The sequence below is a fragment of the Dicentrarchus labrax genome, unplaced genomic scaffold, assembly GCF_905237075.1.
Source record: "Dicentrarchus labrax unplaced genomic scaffold, dlabrax2021, whole genome shotgun sequence".
In the NCBI taxonomy this organism is placed as follows: domain Eukaryota; kingdom Metazoa; phylum Chordata; class Actinopteri; family Moronidae; genus Dicentrarchus; species Dicentrarchus labrax.
Genome location: NW_026136704.1, coordinates 18,097,120 through 18,121,342, shown reverse-complemented (window position 1 = coordinate 18,121,342; position 24,223 = coordinate 18,097,120). Strand labels below are relative to the sequence as shown.

Below are 24,223 nucleotides of genomic sequence, written 5' to 3'. Positions count from 1 at the left end.
AGCATGTCCTATGGATGAGTTATCTATGTGTTACATGTGTGTTGTGTCTCACCAGCAAAATGGTTTGCATAGTTTCATTATCAGCTCAAACTTAGAGAACAATTGCATCGATATCCATTGATTTCGTGTTAGCGTCAGCCTTTGCACATTGTGAATATGAGAGAAAGGTGTTCATACATCTTGGCCAGCTCTGGAAACACGCCTCAGCTAACCCACGCTCCTTCCAAAACACATACTTTGCTAGTCATTATTACCAAATCAATAGATACATTTGTTAAGGATTAATAGCCTTGCAACCGTGAGGCGCTCCTGATCCTCAATCCTGTAACTGTTTCCTGCCTGTTTGCAATTCTGTAATCATCCTCCTGTATCCAGAACATGAACTTGGCCTCTGGCATTGCTTTGTTGGCTACTACTGCTTCAGCGTTAAATCTAAAAGCTGGGATAGGTGTATAGGCTTTTCTACATATTTTACAATTTTTCCATACTGTTGGAAACAATGGGCAGCTCCTCACTGTAGTGCTGTATTTACAGTTGTTGTGGATTTGGTTGTGGAGGAGCTCAGCTGGCCTGCTAGAGTTAGCCATTCTCTTTTCACTTGACTGGCCATAGCCTGCCTGTGGGCTCCTCGGTTTCTCTGTGTCCATCACTCTCTTTCTCTTGCGCTATCTCTCTGTCGCTCTTTTTCTCTTTATCTCTCTCTTTCTCTGTGCTCTCACCATCTGCCTTTATGCCTGATCTGCCTACATATCCTCTAACTGTCTCTCAGGAGAGGGGTTGGGGGGATGGGGGTAGGGAAATACTGAAATTGTGGGAAAAAACAGACAAGAAGAAGAGGAAAAATAAGGAAATGGAATAAAAATAAGAGAGGGAGAGAGAGAGAAGGGGCATTATCAGTGTCATTAATTTTCAATGCCAGTGTATCAAATTTGGTTTGGTATCTGTGTCATCTCCATTTGTAGACATACATTTGTGCACGAAAGGGAATAGGCACATAGTGTGTGTGAGTCAAGCATGAGATCATGTTTATGTGCGTGTCTGAACTTCCATATTCAAATTTCTTGCACGATAGGTTTCCTTTTAAATGATCAGTGATTTAGGTAATTTAAAAGGGGATTTCCCGTGGTGAAGGATTTTGTTCTCTTCTTCTTTCTTAGTTATTGGCTGCATTATAATTCAATCTAATTAAATAGAATAGTCCAGCATAGCTCTTACAAAGCCATATTTGTTGGTGCTGTATCACACAGCTATTGACTCATTATTGTGATAATTGTAATGTATATACACATAGATACTGTATGTATTTGTCTGAATGCCCAACCCTGCTCTGAATGGATATTGGTTTATAATTTAACAATGATGATATGACGTGGCTTCACTAGTGATCCAAATCAGTGGTTCTATTCTTAGAATGATGTACACAGATATTATCAGCGTACATCATCATAGACCAGTGTTTAATATTGTCTTCTGTTACAGTGCGCTGTGTTCGTTGAGGGATTATGACCCATCTTTCTGTGCGCAGCATGTACTGTATAACCCTGAAAGCCTGACAGACTGATCCCAAGGGGCAACTCTGGTACATGCATGCCTCGTGTGTGTGTGTGTGTGTGTGTGTGTGTGTGTGTGTGTCCACTGTTGATTTACTCATTGACCATCGCTCCCCCTGCTGTCCCCTGTGGGCCTTTATGCTGGGAGGAATCGATAACCTTCTCCCTCGCCTTGCCTCTCCACAGTGTCTCCAGCAGAACAGCGCTCTGTAGCACTTCCATCAGCTCAGATGCTTACACATGTTGCACTGAATGGACTCTGCAAATCCACACAACTGCTGTAAAGTTGTTTTGTTTTTGTTCTTAAAAAAGCTAAAATACCAGAATTCTAATACAGAAAAGTACCATATAAACAGCTGCAACACAACCCACCACACACACACACACACACACACACACACACACACACACACACACACACACACACACACACACACACACACACACACACACACACACACATTCAAGCTCCCTTTATCTCACTCTCTCCCTGACATTAGCTGAACAGAGTCCATTACTGCCAGGTAATGGGTGAATGTCACAATAGCAGGATGTCATAAAGCTCTGGAGTGGTCTAATGGGTTTTGTTCAGGTTGAGGTGACACATGCACACCCGTACATACACACATACAGACACGCGCTCTTCCAGGAAACTATCTTCCGATGTGCTTGATGCATTTACTCATCACATCACAGCCCAGAGCTCTGACATGTTTGAAGAGCTAATACAATCTGTTTAGGGAGGCAAATTATGAGAGTCATCTGTCACTTTATTTAGGATTAGAGGGCTGGTTCTGCTGTTTATGTTTCAACCCTTTATTCCACCCACACATCTTAAGCTTTTTCTACCGCAGAAAAATATATCTCTGTATGTGCGCTTGAGAAACTGTGATAGCTTGAGTTAACTGAAAATCTGAAAATAGTAGAATAGTAGATAGCTCTCAGGCTCATGATATGAAAAACCACTGAATGAAAGAGACGGAGAGAGTGGAAGCTTATCACAGGATTTGCTTCATGTGTTGGCACAGTGGGGGAGAGGAGGATAGAGGAGGAGAGCAGGAGTCCTGTGTCAGCCTTTTACTTTCTGGTCCAGTCACTGCCAGTCATTCTCATTAAGATTATTTTTAACAGGTTTTGCTTTTACGACTGAAACTAGAAGTGTTGAAATCACAGGTATGGGTGGGAGACTATTTTATAACACAGTTCATGCAGGGTTCAGTGGAGAACCACAGCTCAGCTCATTCATACAAAGTAAACTCCACCTCCAACTCTCTCTGCAGTCAACAGTCCTTGTTGCCTCTGTCTCTCTGTAAATACATTTCTATTGGGGTACAGTTACATGGGTCACAATTATATTTTACAAGTTTAAGTGGCTAGTGTTAGTTGATGAAAAAAGTTGTGTAGTTATGTGTAGGATGTTTTGTCTGTCTGGTTTGTAGCTCTGTTCCTAGCTTTATGTGTTCAAAAGTTACATCTCTACATTACTGATAATGAAATGATACATAATACATCTTAAAAATATTATTATTTTGGAAATACTGTCTGTTCATTTTTCCAGATTTTCAGATTTTTTTCATTTGCCTTGCACCTTTTTAATAATAAAAAAAAGTAGATATATAATCTTTACACTATATAAAGCACATTTACTGATGTCCATGATTGCTTTGTTGCGCAATTTGTGAATTAAGTCTACAGTATCAACTCCTTATTTATCATTTACAAATTGTAACTTTAGTTTTCTCCACAAGATGGATTGACTTTGCTATTTACAAATGCAGAATTTTGTATGCATGCACTTATATATACTGTGCATGTGTGTGTGTGTTTGTGTGGATTGTATGGAAGTTTCGGAGTGTGAGGAAATTGATTATAAGCTTAAGAGGAGCTGATTAGCACATGTTGACATTAACGGTGGAATCCATTACTGAAACCACACATGGTTGACCTTTGACATAGATGAGCCTTTGGGCTTATCAGTCAATATGTTCGCGGTAGTGGGTGTTTTATAGAATGTTTATTATTTTGATGTTTTTATGGCTATGATGTGTTCAATATTCTCTCATTACGCCTTACTAACTTTTACATGTTCGACCCAAGTAGCCATCATGCTACTAGCTTTATTATATATATATATATACATATATATACACAACGCTGTGTAGAGTGATATTTTTTCGTCATCATTGCATTAGACCAAAAAACATGGACAAAGAATGATTATCTCATTCTCTATCTCTTCCTCTCCTTTCCTCTTTTCTCCACTCCAGTCTTCGGGCACCAGCGTGGTAGTGGACATCGCGGTGATGGGTGAGGCCCACGGTCTGATCTCAGACCTGCTGGCTGACCCTTCGCTGCCCCCGAACACCTGCAGTTCTCTGAAGGCCGTCAGCAACCTCCTCAGCACCCAGATCAGCATCCAGCCGCTCCACCGGCCTCGCGTCCCTGCAGACACACACACCTGCTCTGACTCTGAAGAGGGGCCTGAAAAAACAGAGAGACTGGCCATTCCGAAGGTAAACACTGGTCTTTCTTAAAAATGTGATTGTGTTCATCCCTGTGTCTTTGGTTTGGCGTGTGAGACACTGTCCAGTGGCTGAACCACAATTTAAAATTCCAAAGGATGTAAACTTGAAGTTCACTCAACTTTGACTGGCCACCCAGAATCAGTTTGAAGCCCCGAGACTCATTGTAAGAATTGCACTCATCATGCTCATTTACAGCTATACTCTGGTATACCAAGCTGATCAATTCAGAGGACAAAACCAACACCTGGGTCAAGTATAGCAGTGACTTGGTTGGGATTCCGGAAAAGGATCTCCAAATAAATCTTAGGGGTCACAGGATGATTAAAAAGATTAGAAAGAAACAAGAAAGAAGCTGTGTTACGTTCCTCAAATTTAAATTTGTTTTCTTCTTATGAAATACCACATATGTCATACCTTCACATTATTCACATCAAACAATCTGAGAAGTCAAAATCACTTTTTGGTTGAATACCATAACCTGTGGTGTGGCTCACAATTAGAAATATCTTGATTTTAAAAGAATACTCCACTGATTTAGCATCACAAACCTAAAACATTCACACACACACTCTTTTATTCCATGCATTCTTTCATCATCAAAAACGCCCATCTACATTAACCATGTTGTAACGTTACTGCCGATAGTGCTGTCAGAAATGTAGGTGTGTTATGATGGCGCTAATGTTGCATCGAACTGCTAGCCTCAAGCAGCATTGAAGAGCTGGCTCTTCAATGCTATTCTTCCTAACGCCACTCCAGATTTGTCAGAGATGTTTTTTATTCTCTTCACCTCCAACTGAGTTTATCAGACTTCACGCAGCTCCCTCTGGAGTCACAAAACCCTTTATACAACTTTTTTTAGTACTCCCTAAGACCTGTAAAATTCCCCTTTAAACTCAAGTGATGTTTCCCATTTGGAAGCAAATATTATAATCAGTAAAGGAAAATATGTCAATCTATATTTGTTTTTTGTTTTTTCATTCTATGCTGCAGTATGTCAATATAAACACAGACACCCAGCCAGGTGTACTTCTTCCTGCAGACATCACCCCCATTTCCTCCCTCACTGCTGGCGTAGTGTGGGGCTCTAATGTAGCTAACAATGACGCACACACAGGCTTCCAGAGGGCTTTTTAATGTTTTACAAGGCCAGTGCTTCAAAATGTATGCGGGCACTTAAGGCGGCAAGGAAACTAAATAAAGCGTGTGATGCAATGCAGGATAGCCTACCAAGAAAGTGACAAGCAGCTTTAGCACTGCCTGAGTGCACTCAAATGCTCGGCCCATGTAGTGAAACTCAATGAGATGCTGCCTCATTTTAGCTCATTGGGGATTTGTGAGTCTGCATGTGGCAGTGGGTTTAAGTTGGTGATTCAGCTCACTTGTGCTGCCCTGTTGTTGGACAGAAATAGCAGTCACATAAAGGTAAAAATAAGTGTTGGTGACTGAGGTGCATTTGTTACTCAGGTTTTGAGCTTTAGTTTAAGGGACAGCAAAACACTTTGTTTCATTTCTTGTGAGAAACTCTGGAACAATTTTTTCTTTCGCTCGTCTTTTTTTCCACAGTTTACCTCCAGCAACTCCAGTTCTGGCTGTTTGTCGAGTTTATAGCAGCTTCCACACACTGAACCACCTTCTTGTGCACATATTGTCTCAATGATATTTCATATTACAGCCACACTTTTTCCAAAGCAAACAATAGTGTTGTAAGATTTTTGAGGTCATTGGTTCATATTCAAATGAAGTAAGAGAGACTTAAAACTTGTCCAAGATAACATCCACCAGCAATCCATCACAGCCAACACCATGTCTACTTATATTTTTGTCAGCTTCACTATTGTTGCATAATAATTCCTTGCAGATGTTTCAGATCTGCACTTTAAAACAGCATTACCATACGACAATAAAATTCACAACAGCAAAAACAGACACGATGTTCACAGTGACTGATTACCACCAAATAACCGCTCTCTCTCCTCCTCTGCCTTTTTTTCACACACTACTAGATACCTATGCAGTGTGTGATATATCACTGTGAAATTGTGTGTGCGAGTGCGTGTGTGGCACTTGTACTAGGTGAAATTTGATCCTCTGTTTCTCTCTATATTCCATCCTGTGTGTGCGTATGAGAGAGACAGTGAGAAAGTACCCTCAGTCAGCTGGTGATTAATCTAACATAACACAGTTAAATTTATTATGAATCAATCAAACATTGGATAAATTAAACAAAACCCAAAGTAGACTAAATTGTTAGTTGACCCTAAACAGAGAATATAAATTGGCTGAATATCTCCACTGTGTCAGAGAAAGGAAACAAAGAATGATCCTGAGCAAATACAGGCTCAGTGGCCACCAACTAGCCATAGAAACTGGAAAACACAGACAGACGAGGCTGCACAGAGAGGAGCGTGTGTGTGTGTGTTCAATATTCAGCAGGAGAGATAGAAACAGAGATAAGCTTCCTCCTCCACTGGGAGGGATTTCCACCACAAGGAAATAACCAAAAAAGTATCAGATTTTCCTAATTTAACCCCAGAAGCAAAACTTGCGGTTCTCCTCGGTGAAGGGACGACAGCTAAATGTGCATCTGCCTGCCACAGCATGAGGGCCTTGTAACTACTGATAATATGATATTGAGTAGTTGTATTAAATAATATATATTGTATATTAATGAATTGTATTGAAAGAATTGTAATGTATTTAATATGTGATATGGAAATATTTTGTTTGATTTGGCAACAACATGTTTTTGTTCATGCCTATAAAGCCTTTTGAATTGAATTGAACTGAATTGAATTGAGAGAGAGAGAGAGAGAGAGAGAGAGAGAGAGAGAGAGAGAGAGAGAGAGAGAGAGAGAGAGAGAATACACCAACTGTACTAAATACAAACTGACAAATAACTGAGTTTAGCTCATGGCTTTACAACAACATTTACAACACTGGATAGATTGACACCACAGGGGAAACAAGCATGACTCCCTTCTACTTACCATTCTGTCTCCCATATGCTTTAAAAAAACAGGAATGGTAATGGAAGAACAAATATGGCATCCTTCTAGTTTGATATCTTTTCTTTACTTTAAAGGAGGCACAACAGATGCTCTGTAGGAAACTATAGCTCTGTTTATTAGCTAAAAATGCCAGAGGCTGAAACGTCATGTCTTAACTACTAAACAGAGCTGTATATCTCCACAGAGGAAGTGGAGTACGGTGCCTGCCTTTCTTTTCCTGATGTTCTGCTTTGTTGGCAGTATTTTGTCTGTGGTTGTGTGAATTGTGTGTGACTTTTTGGCTCTTCTTATGTTTCTTATGGTCATAGAGTAAATGTGACCCAAGCTTTTTGTCAACGTTGTCTGTCATTTTGGATTACAAATGTCCAAAAGAGGGTTAAGAGTTCTAGTGAAACAGCAGCAAGTAAATCAAATACAAAGGTGATATAAATAAGATTGCAGTTATATTAACAATATTTATTTCATGAATAGGGGTACTGTGACACTTCAGAAATAAAAAACAATTGGACATATTTTGATATTTGCGAATTCAAAAAAATGTGGATTATCAAAAGCTATTTTTTTGTGTGTATATGAAGGAATTGGAGCAGATGTGAAAAGATGGAAACTGTTCTTGCAAAATGTATTATTCACAGTCCTTCAGGGGATGGAGTGTTTAGACATGTAGACATGCAACGACTATAAAAAATTATTAGTTGGAGGCTTAGAAAAAAAATGACAAAAGTAGTAGTTTTTTCACAAAGCATAACATATACTATTCATTCAAACACAAAGACGCACACACACACACACACACACACACACACACACACACACACACACACACACACACAACCATATCTTTGTTGTTTCTGAGTAAATGTCCAAGATACAAGTGATTACAAGAGGTTTTCATTGAAAATCCCCTACATTCTTATTTTGTCTAATGCCTGAGCACACTAATACATGTCTTACTCAACTCATCTATTTAGGCATGGTACAATATGAAAATTCCATGTCACAATTAGCTTGGCCAAAATAATTTCAAGTTACTATATTATCATGATAAAATAACTCTTAAAATGGCACTAAATATATGAAAATAACACATTTTGGTAAAACATTTTTATTTTTATTGTATCAGCCTACTCTGTAGGACACATAACTCTTTTAGTGGGGTATACCATGGGGAAGCTGAGACTTCAGCTATGGTGACAGACTTAGGATTTTAAAATGACTTTAAAGATGTGGGCTCCCCCATGTGGCAATTGAAAATAAATCAGGAAATCAATATAGGACTGCTTTTTCTCATGTGAGCATATTCCAGATTATCCCAATTCCCGATTACGCTGACAATGATGTATCATAATAATAATACATCATAAAGCTGTATATTTCCTATCCCTGTGAAGCTTCTAACACTAACCTTAACATGCGTTTTTTTATCCAAATTACAGCGGCTAAGACGGAGTCTGCCCCCAGGATTGCTAAGGAGAATCTCGTCAACTTGGACCACGACCACCTCAGCTACAGGGTTGCCTACCATCGAGCCTGGCCCTGTACGCCGAGACCGCTCAGCCAGCATCAAACACACCCCAGACAGGTAACTCTCACTCCCTCACTGCAATCAAGGGCAACACATTAACTATGAACAGTATCAGATTCATATCAGCAATTTTATTGTTGCAGTAATTCATTTATCTAATGGGATTTTCCTCAGTGAAACATGGAACAACTCGGTGATGATGACCATCTCAAAGAGTCGTTCCATGTCTGCCTCCTGTGCTGCCTCCAACCACCTCTACAGCAAACCACTGGGAAGACCAGGTGTGTGTGAGTGTACAAATCTACTTAACGCTCTGAGTAAAAGTCCATCTACATCTACAACATTTTTTTAATTGGAAGATCTTCTCAGCTTGACTTTACGGCACATAGTTCCACATTTGACAATCAGCTCTGTAATTGACGTGACTTAAAACATTGCAAAGAATTCATTCAAAAGCAAATTAAAAAATAGTAACAAGAGCAAATTATGTAAAGACTGAAACATTAGTCAGTATTGCTCTCTTTTTCAGGTTTCCCCTCTTCCAACGTGTCACCTCTGGGCTCTCCGTGCCCATCTCCTCCCGTCCAGGGCACTCCTGTCTCCAGCCCCACAACAAAGACATGTTCAGTGCAGCTTCCTGAGCCGGCTGGGCCCCTGACAGAGCGGACCCCTGGCTCTGTGGCCCCCAAGAGCCACCACAGAGCCTTAACTCACAGCCAGAGCGCCCCGAGCTCCACCACCCCTCACTGGCGGCCACCGTCTCTCTGTGGCAGGTAACATCACACACTAGATGCATTAATTTATTCATTCAAATACTGGAATACAGCTTCAATAGCATCTGTTTGTGTTTGTGTGTATGAGTGTCCATTTATGTGAAAATTAGGGGAATGAGTCACTTCATTAGTCTTTTCTGAGAGGACAGGAGCTGCTTCAATTATCAGATGAGAGAGAATGATCAGGATGGGCTAGCATGCATCCTCTGAATGTGTCTGTGTTTCTCTGCTCTCTTTCTATCAGCTGTGGCAGGCCGTTTAACAATCGACTAAACCACGGGGCAGAATCTGTCGACAAAGGAGACAGAATACCCCATCCAGGTAAACAGCAGAGTACAGCCTACAGTAGTTACTATTAGACATACTGTATCTATCCAACTGAGATAGAAGTGATGATGACCACAGAGTTCAGTACAATAAATAGTCTTAGGAGAGATTTGGTCATGTACAGTAGTAGTAAGAAGAATCTCTGAATCTTAATAAAGTAAATTATATAAAAGCTTTAAGAATATAACCTGATAAATACAGATAATGCTTCCAGCTTATTTTCTAGGTTTATCATACCAGAACTGCCCTCATTGTAACTTTTTGGATAATAACCATCAATATGCTTACATGAAATTTCATACATATAACATGTGTAACGTCTCCCTAGATGAGCGTGCTGTAGCTTCTTCAGACTATGACAGCACCTACGACAGTACCTACGAGACCAACCACAGTGACAGCAGCGACTTTGCACAGAATGAAGAGGAGGGAGAAGGAGGCAAAAAGCCGCCTGAAGCGAGGGAACGTTGCAGAGAGTATCTTCCAGAGGGCATCGTTCTTCACCCGCTCCTGCCATCACCAGAGGTAGGCAATCAGACAGGTTTAATATGGTAATGAGAAAAAAAGTCTCTGTTATCTGTTTTAATGTGCTTTAAATCCCTCCAAAGACAACAAGAAATAAAGAATTTTGCCGATTAGGTCACGTTTTTACAATCATTTAACCTACTTACAGCAATTAGGTAGATATACTTAATAATAATAACTATACTTGATAATAATAACAACATGAAAAAATCTAAAATTCCTTCCCTAAATGCTGGAAACCAAGCAGTGGTGCAGTCTGATAGTGTCTGAAAGAGTTTGTCTGTATCTTTCTGACCTTTCTTTCTGTACCCCCACCTCTAACTGTTAGGACAAGCCAATCTTGGCCCCAGAGCCTCTGGTGATGGCAGGGCTGGACCCTCTGATGAGTCAACTCAACAACTGGAACTTTCCAATTTTCAGTCTAGTGGAGATGACCCATAGCAAGACAGGCTGCATCCTGAGTCAGGTAAACACTAATTAGCGAGGAAATGTTGAAACCTATATGACATTTATAAAATGAAAACACATCGATACTGATTCAATTAATAGAGACCCATGTTGATGGAAAATGTTGACGTGTGTAATTAGCAGCTTAATGTGGTTGTGACATTTGCTGTTGATGGAGGCAGTGGGAAAAGGCAATTTGCATTTTGCTGGCAATAACAACAACACTAGAAAATGAAAGCAGTGCATACAGGTTATGGCCAAAGCAGTTTCAAAAACTATTTTGTGTTATTGGATTATAGACTAAGGCTTGGGATATGTTATTTAGAAACTCTTATATAAGCCTCTATAACCTTTTAGAGGAACATAAAGATGACTACACCCACAAGATCAGGTCTTGAGAATACCACCATAGCTCAGTATTAATTAGACACCAATATATTACCACAAGCATTTTTTTCTGGATTATATACAAAAATGTTTTTGTATCAGATAATATATACGCTACCAGATACCAATATGTCTGCGATAGGTCAATATCAGCCGATAATATCAGTCAATCAATATATTGTTTGGGCTCCAGTGTTAATATCAGTTAGGAATAGGTTAGGATTGTTCTTATCAGGCCGTAACTGTATATCTAAACCTCTACAGAAATTATATATGGTTCACAGTATGTTTTCTTTGTTTAATGTCCCAGGTTTCCTATAGGCTTTTTGAGGACACAGGCCTATTTGAGACCTTCAAAATTCCCGTACAAGAATTCATGAACTACTTTCACGCTCTGGAGAATGGATACAGGGTCATCCCTTGTGAGTAGAAGATCTCCATGTTTATCAAATTGTCTAAGTTAATTATTGATACGCAGCATTTCCTTTATCCGCCACCAGGTGGAAGTGTTGCTTTGTCAGTGAAGTAAAGCACCACTAACAGGCCTTTGACTTTCAGATTCAGGAGGTTGTGGCTGTTCATGTTGCTCAGAGCTAGAAGAAATCTGAGTCAGGTTTCCTGTTTATTATACTTAAATTTAAAATGTAATTTAATTTTATTATTATTATTAATTTAACACAGTAGTAGTGTTTTTGATTACATGATTATTTTTAAGTGTATGTTTCCATGGATGGACATCCTTTGAAAACAGGAGAAATAGTCCCTGCTCAGTGTGAAATTTTTGCATCATACACCGTGTACATTTTACCAGCCTCTCAAAAGTGTGAACCTTAACACATCCTGCTTACCACTTAACACTGAGCGTACCTCAGGTTTAAGATTATAACAACTGACTATTGCTAATCAGTATCAACCCCTTTCAAAACTATAATTTGTCAGCATAGCCCACAAAATAGACTTTTGTTAAAAGGCAGAACACCATTACTTAGTTAATGTTACAGATTCCTTGTTTAAAAGAGGCTTTAGTGTATGTTGTTTTCCAGTTCCAGCTGGGACTTCATCACACCGCCTTCCGCTGGTGAGAATTGCCATTTTATTTTACCCTCCTCAGATCACAACCGGATCCATGCCACTGATGTGCTGCATGCTGTTTGGTACCTCACCACTCAGCCTGTGCCAGGCCTGCCCACTTTGCTGACTGAGAATGGGATACACACTGGTGAGGACTTTTACTACATACAGTAGTTCCTTAAGATCAACCATTTGAACAAACGTTCCCTCGCTCTTACCCATATTCTGGAGAATTTAAATATCTTTTTTTGTTTCCAGTCTTAGTGTCGAGCTCAACATTTTGATTGGCTTGAGTGGTGTAAATTGTGGATGACGAAATCCCTGTTTTCCATCATTGTCAAACATATCAGTGAATTTACATCAACCATGAATTACAATGTTGTGTTTCAGTTCCAGCCAAGAACTTTTGTTGCCCATCTCTCATATTTCCTTTCATCCCTCTCTATTATCGCTATCTAATAAAGGCATAAAATGCAGCAGATTATGATTATTAAAAAACAGAAATCTAATCCAATCTTATGTTTTGATTTGTCAAACTTGTCAGTTTTTTCTTACTTACTTACTGTAAGTAAGTGTGAGTGTGGGTGGGTAATAGTAATTGTGTCTGGATGAAACATGTAATACAGCAGTCATATTTAGTGACACAGAAGGCTTTCAAAACCAACAAAAGTTACAAAACATACTGTATGCATACACACGGTTAGCAAATGTTGGTTTCTTAAAGCTATGATTAATTGTGTCCAGTACTATATTAACAACAACATGACACAAAAAAACTTGGTTTCCTTTTAATAGATCCCATCCACATTTGTGTAAAAACCCTCCATGCTTACTGCGCTGTATATATGACTGGCACAACAAGACTAGTACAGTACAATAAATAAGGGTTGCATTTAATCTTCTTGATATATCAGCCCTGACTCAGAGCCTTCATGGAAGGCTTCTTGTTTGCCATTGTTGATGTTCATTTACAATGTTTAGTGTGATAGTTAGTTGGATAGTTTTGTCACGTATGACTCATTTCACAGTCAACAACATGCTGATGATAAAGAGGAGGTGCAATACTGAACGTTTCTTCCTGAATAAATAACCTAAGAGAACCAACAACTACTGAGGCTGGCAGCATTTAAGCACCATCAGTGACTGAGGTTTTCTTTTTTCTCCCATAGACTCAGAGAATGGCATTACGGCTGGTGCCACAGGCTTCCTGGTATCCAAGATGAACTCGGTGCTGGAGGACGGCTATGGCTCCCTGGCTGGCCTTATCCCTGGCCTAGAGCTCATGGCTCTGTATGTAGCTGCTGCCATGCACGACTATGACCATCCTGGAAGAACTAACGCCTTTCTAGTAGCTACCAGTGCACCACAGGTAAATAAATGTAGGTGTGTTTCGGGGAGGGCTGTGGTGATGGATCAGCAGATGCACTGATGCATAATGAAGATCATTTACCAATTCATTAAAACAAGGGCAGCTTCAGTTGGGATTTATTGTAATTAGGCCTTCATTTTTTGTCAGGAAATGTATGTAACCCATTACTACTACTGCTGCTATATGAAGACAACTCATAAGAAGAGTATGTTGGGCGTCTGGATAGCTCAGTTGGTAGAGCTGGCAACCCATGTACGGAGGCTGAGTCTTTGCTGCAGCGGCCCAGGGTTCAAATCCAACCTGCAGCCCTTTGCTGCGTGTCATCCCCTCTCTCTCTGCTCCCCTTCCTGTCTGCCTTTAGCTGTCATTTAGCTATAATAAAGGCAATAAAAGCCCCAAAAATATACTTTAAAAAAAAAAAAAAGAAGAGTATGTTACTCCCCACAAGCAAACACCAAGCTCCCAAACTGGGGAGTGACAAAATCCCACCCAAAACTACATCCAGAGCCCAACACCAACTATTATGTGGAATTAGCTATGTGTTGCAGGGCACCAGCTGATGTATGGCAATTTCGTAACCAATCACCTACATAAATATTCATTAACAGACCAAGAAAGCAAGCTTTGGCTATGCAGCAAATACTCACCAACTTAATGTTTAGCTCACAACTTCTGTTTATATGCTTTTGTAATGCTGAATGTGAATTATACTATATCTATATTTGACTAATCTATCCTATGTGTGGAAAAAAAAAATGTACGTCAAAAACAATAACTCCAGATCTGGAGGATAACAGTGAATATGCAGGACACTTTATGGCCTGAAATGTGACTGTTAATTGTATTTTTAATTTCTTTAGCCCAGAACACAATCTAAAATAATGAAGGGATAAATAAGGCCCTGTAAGCTATGGTAAAACACAAAGGAGCTTACATTATAAATACCAATACCGAATGTTTCTTTCTCCTCTTGGTCTTCCACTGTAGGCTCTTCTATACAATGATCGTTCAGTCTTGGAAAATCACCACGCAGCTTCGGCGTGGAACCTCTTCATGTCTCGACCTGAGTATAACTTCCTGGTTAACCTTGAACATGTGGAGTTCAAGCGCTTCCGCTTCCTAGTCATTGAAGCCATCCTGGCCACCGACCTCAAAAAGCACTTTGACTTCTTAGCAGAGTTCAATGCAAAGGTAAACATTTGAATCTGTAGAACAAAAACGTGACGTCCATCTGCATTTTATTGACATCATTGGTCATCTCATATTAGCTTTTGTTAAATCTTTTTATTTTTTTCCTAGAATAAAAATGCTCTTTTCTCCCTGATTGTCCTAAACTGAAGTTGACAACCACTCAGTAGGGAATTCTTTACAAATCACTGGTTTTCTCTTTACTCAAACCTTCCTGTGCACATCCCCCCCAGGTGGGTGATGAAGGAGTGTCCGGTATTGATTGGACCAACGAAAACGACCGATTGCTGGTGTGCCAGATGTGCATAAAACTGGCTGATGTCAATGGACCGCTGAAGTGTAAGGAGCTGCACCTGCAGTGGACAGAGGGGATTGTCAACGAGTTCTACGAACAAGTATGCTCACAAATCTCTGCAATCAGACATGAAGAGATCGTCTTTGCGTGGTCACCTCCCTCATCACAAGTTATTAGCCTTTAGACAGTAGCACCTCACACACAGATAGATGGGAGTTTACTGTACAGAGTACAGTAAGTACTGAATCAAATAACTGATTAAAAAGGGAAACACTGCTGGTGGAAAATATATTAAAGTAAAAACTGAGCAAAACTAAAGGCATCAGAAAATTAGAAATGACAGAAGTTAACATAAAATAACACTGAATACTTTATATTATTATATTATTCATTTACATAATGTTGACTTTTAAAAGTCTGTAAATTTAAAGCAAATCTATGTAACATTTGCTGCAAAGCTCAGTAATGTCAGTTAAATAATAACACCTCTCTGAAAGGTCCAGTGTGTAACATTTAGAAGGATCTACTGGCAGAAATGGAAGATATCACGCAGAAATATGTTTTTATTTTCGTAAAATCACCTGAACATAGGAATCATTATGTTTTTGTTACCTTGTTGCCTTTTATAGTTACAGATGCCATGGAATTTGCTATGTTTCTAGAGTAGCCCAGAAGGGACAAACCAAATACTGGCTCCAGATAGGTGCGTTTTGTTGCCACAGTACTTTCTCCTTTTCGCTTGGAAGGGGTAGGGTGAAACGAAGGAGTTGGGATCTGCAACTACAGATGCAACTAAATCATACACACTGGACCTTAAAGTTTGATTATATTAGCCACCATAAGCTTTGATTGACGGGGACCAGACAACCCACAAACTGACTTCAGACAATTGCTCTTTTTGCTCCCCATCCTCCATTGCGAGTTCAGGGTCAACTGCTCTGCATATAGGGATTTACTTTCCTGCTCAAGGACCCTTCAGCTAGGTTTGATATGTGCAACTGGATATTCCCTCTGAACAGAAATAGAATAGTCAAAACACTTACTTACTAGCTCATGAATTGTTAAAGACCACTGTAGACGGATGCCTAGCAACAAATCCTGTTATTAACTAACAATGGCTCTTATTGGTCAGTTCGATCAGTGCCGAGCAAGTCGATAAAGATCAGATGTGATTAACCAGAGAGATATGGTTACTTGCCTAGCAACGACATGTTGTAAGTAGAATAGTACTAATTTGAGACTTTTAAACTATAATTGAAGCTATTTGTAACTATAGTACTCATCTAAAATCTTTGTATTTGTACACAGACTGTACAGACTGTAACAGCTGTTTGTTATCACAAGGTTACTTTGACAATCAGCAAACTCATTATCTGCATTTATTTTGTTTATTTTGTCAATTTTTAATGAAGGGAACATATGTACCAACGATATCAGAACACTGTGTAGCAGCTAGAAACCTCAAATCGTAGCTGTGCTGATTACTGATAAAAAACCACTCCTCTGATCTGTTTCTGAATTGTAGCATTCTGCTATCCCTCTCAAACCTTCTGTTCAATTCTCATAATAGCTTTGAGAATTATGTATGTCCTTTGAGGGAGGGGCTGGATGGAGTGAGAGAGAGCGCGTGTGTGTATGTTTTTCTCTTCAGAGGGGAGACGGGTGACCCAAATGAGTCATCTTTGACAGAGCTCATTCACAGTCACACAGAGCAAGATCACAGGGATGGAACTGAGGCTGTCAGTGGCAGAGTCAGTACAGATGTACACACACACACACACACACACACACACACACACACACACACACACACACACACACATATAGATTGTACACACACATACAAACACATACATGCATTTACATTATACTCTGCAAGGCACTTTAATATTCAAAACATTGGCAATTTGGGGTTTCAGGGGATAAACCATTCTCTCGCTCTCTCCCCCCACTCACACTCTTACTATACATATACAGTATACACAAACACCTCTCACCAAAACCACTTCTTCCAGGTTTCAGGTTGCCATAGCAATGGGAGCCCTTGCCCCTCTGTTCTCCTACTGGATAGCTTTACAGTTTTTTTCAATTGTTTACACGCAATTTTGAAAACCGGGTTCTTTTTTTCAAAATATAATCACAATTATCCAAACACCACACTCAATTTGCATAATTCCTACATTGTTTGCAAAATGACAAACTTCAGTCAAAACATATACACATATTTGTGAAAATGCTATTAGTTTTCATTTAACCAACACAGTCCTCAATGATCAGACACTATTGCAGCCAGTTTCACACTACTGTGATAAATAAAAAACACATTTGTAAAAAAACTAATTTTAGGAAATAGCATGTGCTAGATTTTTGGCCAGACTTTGTTATGTAAGGGATAATTTAGATGTCAAAAAAAAAAACAGTGACAAACCCACAACATTCTTCATGATTAGTATGAGATATAGGGAGAATGTACACAAATAGGCCTACTATAAACTTACCAAGCACTGCACAACACTGATGCTGCAGACTGAATATTTCAAGTATTTATTTCTTTGCTTATTTGCTTACCATAATCAGTTACAGTAATCAACCAACAATGAAATCAATAAAACAAATAAAATCTGTAGACAAATAAAAATTACTGCATGAAGTACATACACTTTGACTCTGAAGAAAAACTACTGTAAAAGCAGGTCTGGCTGAGTGCTGCGTTTTCAAATTAGCACATGTGTGCTTCCACACCTGGTGGATGTGATTATCCAATTTGTTCATTAGTGTGGTCATTGGCAATCCAGGGCTTTGTAATGACAAGGAAGTAACCTCACAATCCTTATCTGTGTCTAAGGTGTGAAAATGTGTGTAGAGTTTTACAAATCACTGTGTGTAATGTTTTGCAAAAAGGGTGAAGCAGACATTGTGTGTAATGTTGTGCAAATCTGTGGAGGTGTTTTGCTCCTAGAATTTCGCAAATTATGTGGAAGTTTTTATTTTAGTGTGTAAACAATCGTAAAAAACTGTAAATGCCCTTACATCAGAAAACAAAGGCAAAATACAAGACTGTCACTATATATGAAAGTACACATAATCATTTCACATTTTCATAATATTATTTCACATCAGACACTTTTGCAACATATCTTAATCATCAAGAAATGGTGAAAATAATGGAAAATATCCCAAAATAAAAAGTTCCTCTGTTAGTTATATAGATTTGTTTATTTACATTCTATTAAAAAAATCAATTCATACAATTCCATTTCAAATTAATTATCTATCGGGAACAAAGTATTTTTCTGGAACAGGCACTGAACAGGTGTATTTTTAAGGTTAGTGTGGATATGTCCTTAGTGTGTGTGAATATCAACAGGGCCACTAGGAATGCAATCAGCACAATAATGAAGAGATTCCAACCTTACTGGCTGTCTGAGATACGTGTTCATTGTAGCGCTCTCTTTGTGGATGCAAAATAGAAAAATGGAATGACAAATATCCCAAGGACGAGGAAGGAACAGCATGGCTCCACTTTGGCTTGTCTTTATCCGACCTCTACTTACAGTAGACAATTGTTATACAATCAAACCAAAAATCACCAAATACAATCATAAACATCTGATATGTTGTGGGGAGTCAGGCTTGGTTGTTGCACCCTGTCTATGCAGAGACAGTGCAAAAATAGTTAGTGAAATGATTCATGTCAGTATTTATTAGTGGTGACCTTGTGGGTAATAAATACACATTATTAAAGTCATCATTACTGTGGCAAATCTCTGCTGACATTCTCATTTATATGACTGATCACTACAGATGAGCTAGTTTAAATTGATGTTTTTCTATTTGTAGTCCTCTTGACCTACTTCAGGAGACTATACCCAGAGGTAGTGTATGTGGGACTTTCTGTGCTTGGCCGTGAAGCTGTACAGGAAGGATAAAATGTATATCTGAGTTTAAACAACTTGTCTGATATAGAGTTAACCTACATGTATAATATAAATACAATATAGTATATTTAATATGTAACTTAATCCTTTATAATGTAGTGTGACATGTATTGTAAAGCGCTCCATTTATATTAAGGCAAAGCCTCACAGAATTGCTTTCTGTTAGAGGTTGAAGCTGTCAAATATGTAGCTATACATGACAAAATCAACATTTTTGATTTCACATATTTATTAGGCACTAATTGGTAGACGAAGTTGATATGAAATAAATTACAAAAATAATTTAAACATTCATTTGACATATTATATATCAGATTTTTACTGGATCAAAGCACCTATTATTGATCAATAAAAGGTTTATTGAAATTGAAGTTGTTTTGGATCCAATGGTACCAAGCATGTGACATAACGCCATATACCAAGCATCATCCATGTAAACACATCAATTAATGGGTTATCCGTAGAGGTTGTCAATATATTATTTTTATTAAGTCACTTGCCTACATTTTATTCTTTTTGACAGGTAATTATCCATATTTTTTATTTTGTAAACAGTACTCTGAATATGCAGTTGAGTAACAAAGCAAACAGAAATCCTCTATCATCTAACTATCATCATCTATCACTTGCTCGGCAGTTCATAGAGTGAAACGCTTTTTACATCAGAGGAGATTTTTTCTTTTTAAATCATGACAATAATAAAACAAAATGTTTGCATTCATGTCAAATCAGTTTTGGCTTGTTGATATTGACTTTAATTGGACAGAAACATAAGCCAAATAACCTCTTCTTCACTCTACTAATTTTAAGAAAGTTTGCAAAGTTTGAATTCAAATATCTCGTGAATTCTTAAGAACTGATGTTCGATAGACATAAGAAAGTCCTGGATTCATTTCAGGCCAGAAACTTTTTCTGTGCTGGAGCTATAAAAATATGGAGAAAAATGTTCTGTCTCTCCCAAAATCTCATCATTATATAATCTAAATGTTCCATTTTCCAGTACATTTATACTGATCACCTCTGTTGCCGCGTTTGTACCCTTCTAGGGTGACGAAGAAGCAGGCCTGGGCCTTCCCATCAGCCCATTCATGGACCGGTCTGCTCCGCAGCTCGCTAAACTACAGGAGTCATTTATCACTCACATAGTGGGACCTCTGTGCTCCTCCTATGACTCTGCTGCGCTTATGCCGGGACACTGGGTTGACCCACCTGAGGGAGAGATGGAGCCAGAGGAGGCGAAGGAAGAACAGGATACCGAAGAGGAAGATGAGGATATGGCAGATGAGGACGCATCAACAGGTTCTGACACCTCCCGTATGTCAACTTCTTAATTAGTCATGTTGCAGAAAATATCTTGCTGATTGTATTGAGTTGTGCGAGGCCTCTAATGATGTATGCTTTAGTGAGTATTTATTCAGACTACATCATGTTATTAAACCTGTTGCTTGGTGGGAGATTTGACTGGAAGATCTTGTTTTGCTCATCTCTTGGGGTAAGGTAGAAATTGTAAATCAGCACTGTTGGTGGAGTTTTGTAGGTTGATCACTGGGCTTAGTTGCGGTATTGACCAATTTGAGGGCTTGATTGATTTGGAGAGGAACAGGCTCAAGTCTTTAAGCAGATGTATGATGAAAAGGTGGTCTCAAAGTATTGATGTGTACAAGAGCACTGATATCCACTTTATTATTATTTTTTGTGCAGCACATTGTGCATAGTCAAACTAGTTTTCTTAACTTATGGTACTTAGCCCATTCAAAATAGTTTTAAGGTGAGCTGTGGATTTCGGAATTGCTACTGTGCAACTGTGCTATTTAATTTTTACAGTTTGTCTAGTTTTTAATAGGAGTTGTTTTATTTGCATTTATTGGAAAGCATCCCACCATTGGAACCTACAATGGAAAGAATGCCAACATTTATGTGACAAACATACAAAGCTAATGTACACAGTTACTGAATGACCCATTTAAATAAATAGTTTGACACTTTGCATTCTTAGATTTACATTACGAGGATTGATACGACTCCCATATGTGTCCATGATATTATGAGGTTGGAAGCATGAAAGTGGTATCAATCCTGTAATCTAACTCTCGGCAAGAAAGCGAAGTCATTTCCAGCTTCCTCGAGAGCTTGTCTAACTTTTGGCTTTTTGTCTGACAGAGCGGCAAAAAAACAAAAAGGTGAGCAGGAGGAAAGTGTTTTGCCAGATCACACAGCATCTTCTAGAAAACCATGAAATGTGGAAGAGAGTCATTGCTGCAGAAGCCCAGGAGGAGGACCAGAAAGAGGACCCGAACTACATCAGCAGCCCCACCGATCCTATCACAGCCATTCATGAGGAAGAGGAGGAGCAAGCAAGCAAAGAGGAGGAGTCGACTGACGGCCTCGATGAAAGGGAAGAGGTGCCGGCTATAGAGGAAGAGGAAATCCTTCCGCAATCAGAGACTTCAGGGGAAAAAGAAGAGGAACAAGAGTGATATTATGACCTCTTCTTAAACCAGGCATCTGAACGTTGTCTAAAATTTTTGTTTCTTTCCTAACTAAACTCTTAATATGGTAGCCAGCACATCACTTCGACACAACACTGTAGAAGATGTTTTGGGTAATATGTGCCTAACAAAAACTGGGTTTTGAGGACAGGGATGATGCATGCCCAGTTCATCTGACAAGGGGGAGAGAGGTGAGATGAGCAAAAGATGAAGTGACTGAGGAGTAGAAGAAGAAAATGAAAAAAGAGAATGATTGGGACTGTATTTTTTTTTGTTGTAGTGTTTGTTTTAGTCTGGATCTGGTGCCCTGCCCTCACCCAGGCTGCCCATCCTGCACTATGGGCCAACCACGCTGATTCACAGGTTCACTCCACCAGTGAGTAATACACTGTCACGAGCCCCCCCTCACTTCACCCTTCTTGTTGCTCCCATGCAATCAGCACACTGTGGAGCCACCCAGCTGGTTGAGGATGTGCAACAAGCCCCTTCTCCTTGAAGACAATGAGATGAAAGCCAGGGAAAAAGCTGTGTCCACTGAGGCTCAGCCATGGATTTGTGGAGGGAGATGGAAAAAGGGCCAGTTGTAGCACATTGTGTATACAGACATACACCCACACAAGCTTCACACACACACACACACACACACACACACACACACACACACACACACACACACACACACACACACACACACACACACACACACACACACACACACACACACACACACACACACACACAGTATACCACAGTGCACTGAAATACAGTAGAAACGCATTCCACACTCAGAACAGATAGGAAGTTTAACAAAGAACCCTGTTGCTCTAAAAGCTTTATTCTTGCTCAAGGAAAAACATACAAAACAAGGTTTTGTTCATGTTAAACAATGTTTGTCCTTAGTCACATATTTTCTCCTGGACTCTTGTTACCCAAAATCATTCCGGCACACCTACACATTTCCAGGCCACAAAACTCAGGAAGGCAGAAACCCATAGAAAAAAACAAACAAAAAGGGACTTGCGGTGTCCTTGTCCCATTTCTGTGCTGTGTGAGATGCTATTGATTTAATGATAACCACAGAGACATGTGGCTCGCTTTGTGAATCACAAAGGAACCACAAGGGAAAAAATATCATTAATCCCATCATACTATATCTCACAACTGTATTTAATTTCCTCTGCTCTCCCTTTGGTCCCTATGTGCTCTCAAACAGAAGATCGAAATGTTAATCATTTAAAACTAACTCACAAGACACAAAACTAGGTAATAAGGTAATGTGTTTTGCTAAGGAAATATAATTTACGTCCACATTTTATGTCACTTCCCAACTTGTTTGGTTAATCTTTATAGTAATGTACTCGCTAATGACAAGAATCCTTTCTTCTTTGCAATATAATTTATAGTCTGGTATGTAGGCCACATGTTTCGGAAAGTAAAGTAATCCAGTAAGCCATAGTGGACCGAGCCAGGGCTGACTCACAGCTCCAAATCACCCACGAGGATTTACGTCAATGAGACATTTAAAACAAACAAACAAACAAGAAAACTACCCTGTGGAGCCTGTTCCCAACCAGGGGGTGCTGTGTACCTACGAGTCTCATCATTCAATATTTAATTATTTTAGTTGCACAAAAAGGCAAAAAATGTAATGTGGAAAAAATGATATTAACCATTTCTGAGCTGTGGAACCCAGCTTACTTAGAAAAAAAAGAATAGAAGAAGACTCACAGCTGCATAAATGTATAGTGATAATTATCATATGGTGTTAACTATTAATGTCTCAAGTAAAGTCAAATTTAGGATTAATGGAATGAAAGCCTCATAGTGCCATAGGCTATTTTTACCTACACTGACAAAATATTTCAGTCCTCAATGAGAGCGAATCAAAAAAGCAGAATGAGTGACGTAAGAATTTTACACAGACGTGGAGGAAAATGTGCTTTGACTAAACCTGTCATGGACGATGACTGCACCCCGCATAGTTTCTTTTTCATAATAACATGTTTTGGCTAAAAGTGTAAAAGAGTAAGCAAAAGTTCCATTGAAATCTGATCATTGGGCAACAAACTCACCACACCTCTGGATTTATTTTTCCTCCATTTGTAGCCGTTATTGATGACAAAGCATATTGCATAACAGGTTGTGCCGGTGCTCTCCTTTGATGTCCTCAGAGATTCAGATTGGTTGTGATGGAGATAAGTGTGAACAAGGGGAACAGCCTTAGTAATGAGGCTTAGTAATGAAAGAGGAAGGAGGAGTTAGAGAAGCCTTTTAGCTTGACTTGTAGCTGCTTTTGAAGGGTCAGAGGGGCTTCAGATATATTTTCATACTTCAGCAGATTCCCCTAGATGTAACTCTTTGAAGATGAGCCAGTTTGGTCGGATTGAAAAGCATGTGATATTCTACATTTCCAAGTCCGTAAAATGCATTACAGGGATATGCAGCAACTGTATTTGATCTGACATCAGAAAAGCCATAGGAGCACTCTATGGATCCAGATCCAGATTTAGGTGTTTGTGTCTTCCTTACCTCGGTTTTCAAAACTGCAAAGTGAACAAGGGCACATTTCAATACGTGAAAGTGAAAGACTTAGATTTTTTTCTTTTTTTGAGATTTTGACAGCACTTATTGGGGAAGTATAGGGAGTGTGTGGTTGTAATGTCAGGTATTTAAGCACCATTGATCTATAATTTTGCTTCAGCTCTGTGGGAGGTAGGGAATTAGCACCATTTCAGTAGGAAAATCCCTCAATGATTAGCTGAGATGCACATGAGATGACAGAAAATGCCCAGATGTATTGGGA

The 24,223-nt window shown here is 39.2% G+C and overlaps 1 protein-coding gene across 5 annotated transcripts in view; it reads left to right on the top strand.

Moving 5' to 3' along the window:
• The window catches only part of LOC127362714 (cGMP-inhibited 3',5'-cyclic phosphodiesterase 3A-like), a 52,375-nt gene extending 28,456 nt beyond the window's left edge, over positions 1-23,919 (top strand). For 3 of the 5 annotated variants that reach the window (XM_051398795.1, XM_051398794.1, XM_051398796.1), the window contains 14 exons: positions 3,818-4,063; positions 8,523-8,668; positions 8,786-8,898; positions 9,141-9,384; positions 9,629-9,705; positions 10,040-10,236; positions 10,565-10,702; positions 11,381-11,492; positions 12,182-12,289; positions 13,311-13,510; positions 14,498-14,701; positions 14,932-15,093; positions 19,978-20,245; positions 21,092-23,919. In XM_051398795.1, the coding sequence (XP_051254755.1) occupies positions 3,818-4,063; positions 8,523-8,668; positions 8,786-8,898; positions 9,141-9,384; positions 9,629-9,705; positions 10,040-10,236; positions 10,565-10,702; positions 11,381-11,492; positions 12,182-12,289; positions 13,311-13,510; positions 14,498-14,701; positions 14,932-15,093; positions 19,978-20,245; positions 21,092-21,408 (2,532 nt within the window). In that variant the 3' untranslated portion in view covers positions 21,409-23,919. The remainder of the gene's footprint in view (positions 1-3,817; positions 4,064-8,522; positions 8,669-8,785; positions 8,899-9,140; positions 9,385-9,628; positions 9,706-10,039; positions 10,237-10,564; positions 10,703-11,380; positions 11,493-12,181; positions 12,290-13,310; positions 13,511-14,497; positions 14,702-14,931; positions 15,094-19,977; positions 20,246-21,091) is intronic. The other 2 variants (XM_051398793.1, XM_051398792.1) reach the window with 2 other exon arrangements.
• Positions 23,920-24,223: the final 304 nt, after the last annotated feature.